This window comes from Coffea arabica, chromosome 5e (genome assembly GCF_036785885.1).
Source record: "Coffea arabica cultivar ET-39 chromosome 5e, Coffea Arabica ET-39 HiFi, whole genome shotgun sequence".
Lineage (NCBI taxonomy): Eukaryota > Viridiplantae > Streptophyta > Magnoliopsida > Gentianales > Rubiaceae > Coffea > Coffea arabica.
Window position 1 is genome coordinate 34,958,143 of NC_092318.1, and position 4,194 is coordinate 34,962,336.

A 4,194-nucleotide genomic window follows, 5' to 3' on the forward strand; every position below is an offset into this window, starting at 1 on the left:
TTTCATAGCCAGAAAAATCAAGTGGATAAAAGATGGCAGGTATTTGGGTTTCATGGCTATTTGTGATTCATTTCTTGATTGTTCAAACTAGTGCAAAAATTCCGGCCATTATAGTCTTTGGAGACTCATCTGTTGATTCTGGAAACAACAATCAAATCCCAACAGTTGCTAGGAGTAATTTTGAGCCTTATGGTCGAGATTTTTCCGGTGGCCAGCCAACAGGACGTTTTTCGAATGGTAAAATTCCGACTGATTTCATATCTGAGGCCTTTGGTCTAAGGCCTATTGTTCCTGCATATTTGGATCCCAAATACAGCATATCAGACTTTGCAATTGGGGTCAGTTTTGCTTCGGCAGCAACTGGGTATGACAATCTCACATCTGATGTCCTAGTAAGTCCCTTTGTTTATTAAAAGTTCTCATTTATACATATACAACAGAAAAATCAACTAATTTTATTATATATATATATATATATTTCACTCTCTTTTGCTTTTTGGTAGGTAAAACTTATTCAAATCTTAGACTTTCAAAGAACTTAGTGAGCCTTTTCCGTGTCTCTAAAATGTTTACATAAGCTAAATTTAGTTTACAAAGAAAACCACAAGAATATCAATTAAATCATTAACAGATTTTTGAGATAAATGATTTGATGACAAAATATGTTGACGATATTAGGTTTCTTGATTTTCCATCAACAATCAAAATTTACAGCTTTTCTAAGAACCCTACAAGCAACAAGAATATTTGACATATTAAAAAAAATCTGAAATTTTCAAAATCATTTCTCAGTAATCAGCTTTTGCAAAATTTACAAGAAGCGAGAATAGCACGAATATTACAAAACTGAAAAACAAAATAAGAAGTGACATTTAAACGTTTTTTGGATACCAATTGCAGGGTGTAATACCATTTTGGAAAGAATTGGAGTACTACAAAGAGTACCAAAAGAGACTAAAGGCCTACCTCAGTGAACAAAAGGCCAATTACACAATTAGTGAGGCGTTATATGTTATCAGCATTGGAACAAATGACTTTCTTGAGAATTACTATGCACTTCCAGATAGGAGATCTCAATACACAATAGATCAATATCAAAATTTCTTGGCTGGGATTGCCCAAAACTTCGTAACCAACCTTTACCATCTTGGAGCAAGAAAGATTTCTCTTGGAGGGATTCCTCCAATGGGATGTATGCCATTGGAAAGAACAACAAATATACCAAATGGAGAAGGGTGTGTGCAGAGTTATAATAATGTGGCAGTTAGTTTCAACGCAAAATTGAACGGATTGGTGTCAAATCTGAACAAGCAATTGCCAGGGATTCAATTGGTTTTCTCCAATCCTTACTACGCTATGCTAAATATCATTAGCAAACCTTCCGCTTATGGTAAGATTAACTATGCATTTTACTTATTAAAAACTTCATTACTGTATTTTCTGATTTCTTTTGTAAGATTAAATTGTGAAGTGTTATTAGAATAGTAGTCTACATTTATCTATTTTTTGAAGAAAAGTCTTAAGTTTCTAACACATATTTACTTTTGAAAATTCTAGGACATTTTATTTCATGTGATAATGAGTTTAGATCCACTTATATTTTGTATGAAAGATTAATGCTCGTTTTCTTTAAATTCCAGCTGATACTAGATAAGTTTTCACATAAAATTGTCTGACTCGTAACTAATTATGAGTATATATATTTAGGCTAACGGTCAAAGGAACATTAGCCTTGTGCCAAAAAGTACTAATTGGAGGATCAAGTCAGACTAACAAGGACCGTAGTCCGCTTAAACAATTGATGTAGGATGTGTCTTGCAACAGAAAATCTATCCCGGTGAAGGAATTTTTTACGTTTTTCTTTTTTCTAGTAATGGAGGTCTATATTGTATCCTAAACTGAACACAACACAATCCATAGACGGACCTAAAAATTTTGCAATGAGGAATATTAGCATATTTAAATCTAAATATATAACGTAAAATTTTGTTAGGGTTAAAGTTTAAATTTCTAAAGTGAATTTTTAAAATTTTCAATTTTTATAGTAGCAAAATTGGATTTTCTAAAACTTGGGAGCGGGGAAGGGGCTGCCCTTACCCTCGGTCCGCCCCCGTACAAACCAGGTTATGTTGCTCAACAGTTGACAGATATAATTGCTGGAGATAAATTATGGTTGAGATCATCTCATTTGAATTTTGTATTGTAACGATTAAAATTTGGAAGAATGAATAGTGTGAGATTACACGGTTCTCTGTGCAAGCCGGAAAACGGTACTAAATCAAGGCAAATTTTGAATACTACAAACGATCTTAAAATAAGATGGTCAAAATTAGCTATGTATTAGTGTCCTTGTGTGTTGTACTAGTGTACAGTTTTTCTTCTTCTTCTTCTTCTTTTTCTTTCTCTTTTACCCTCCTACCTCTCTCATCTCCATACCCTTTCTACCCCCAACTGTCAGGTATAGAATTTAAACTCTGAATTTGATATCGAGAAAATTTCTAAAAACCTTTCCTTGATCATTGAACTAATCCCAGTGATTTGTTATATTAGTTTATTTATTTATAGTTTTGCATTTGGGAGTCTTAACTACTGAGCAACCGAATTGAGCTACAAACTTTGTTAATATTTCTTAAATAAACCAATAATGCTTTTTTGGGTCAAGTACCTCTTCAATCTATTTTCAACACATTAAATGCCAATTTTTTCTTCTTATTGGCAATTTAGTTATCAAATGTAGCTTAGGTTTTATTATAGTTTGACCAAGTCAATGATCTCTACTTAATTGTTAAATTACAATATTTCTAAAATATTATTTTCTTATTAAATTTGTAGGTTTCGAAGTCGCTTCGGTGGCATGCTGCGCGACAGGAATGTTTGAGATGGGCTATGCATGTGACAGATACAATCCATTCACTTGTACGGATGCAAACAAATATGTGTTTTGGGACTCATTCCATCCGACTGAAAAAACAAATCGTATAGTCTCTGAGAGTGTAGTTAAGAAAGTCTTAAGCAAATTTATGTGAAGTGTGTCTTTGGCAATTATCCATAAATAGTGTGACTAAAATATTATGTACGAAAATAAGATGAGCTTTTCTTTTGTACTTAAATACTGTCTATTCGTTTGAATCCTATGCGTGAGAAAACACGAATGTTAAACTTAGGGCACAATTATTTAATGTACGTCATTAACTAATGAAAGCGTATCAGTTTTAATTAGAGTCTTTCTAACGAGTGTTCAATGGGCATTTGTCAACACATCTCAATTCCACTTAACATATCATGTACACACACACTAACAATTATTACCTTATTTTATTTATATACCTTTCCTAATTAATCTTATCATTTTAAAAATCTAACACCTAAAGTACACCTTAACGAGTGTTCAATGAAAATCCATTAGACAGATTTGTCTAATTATATGTCAGCACGTAAGGAAGGTGGATCATTCATGTATAGTGTCTACCAGACAAGGAGAAGCCACCTTAATTATATGTGGTAAGATATGATTGATATTGGGTCACCTCGTGGTAGTTTTTGTATACCTTGACCATGCGATATCTTTCTTGAAATATAATGGATTAGTTAGGTTTTTGACAAGCGCGGAGTATACATATAGTAATTAAACTCATTCCACAATCAAGTTTTACATTTATAAATTCTTAAATACTCCACACGTGATTTTTCACAAGTATATAAGCCGTAATTGAGTATAGGGTATTAAGGATTGAACCCACAGAGAAGATTATCAATTAACGATGTTTTTCGAACTCCTTTATTATTTAGACTATCATAAGTGCAAGAAATTAAATATATACTACAAACATGAGGTAAAAGTAATAAAAATAATAATAGAAAACTCCTAGAGGTATGGAATTCCTCACTTCTCTTACAAATGAAATTATCTGTTAAGTGAATGCTATTATCTTGGCTAGTTATGGTGTAATTTTCTAATGTATGTGAAACCTACTCTCATAGTGAATCAACTATACTTATAACTAAACCATACCTACTCTCGTGGTTATGAAATTATTTACAAGCTTATTTCTTTTATGAAATTATACGAAACAAGTCACTAAAGCCACAAAGGTGCTCCTCTACTATAGTGAGTGAACTCCCTAGATTTATCACTTCCTTGTACTAGTGTTAACTTCCAATTCTCATTGCAAACATAACATCTTAAGATTATCA

At 32.4% G+C, this 4,194-nt stretch overlaps 1 protein-coding gene across 1 annotated transcript; it reads left to right on the forward strand.

Moving 5' to 3' along the window:
* Window positions 1-3,110, forward strand: LOC113688151 (GDSL esterase/lipase At2g04570-like). Its single transcript, XM_027205837.2, has 3 exons — window positions 1-392; window positions 901-1,390; window positions 2,833-3,110. Exons 1-3 carry the CDS (start codon window positions 33-35, stop codon window positions 3,024-3,026), a joined length of 1,044 nt encoding a protein of 347 aa, XP_027061638.1. The 5' UTR covers window positions 1-32; the 3' UTR covers window positions 3,027-3,110.
* The last annotated feature ends 1,084 nt before the right edge of the window (window positions 3,111-4,194 follow it).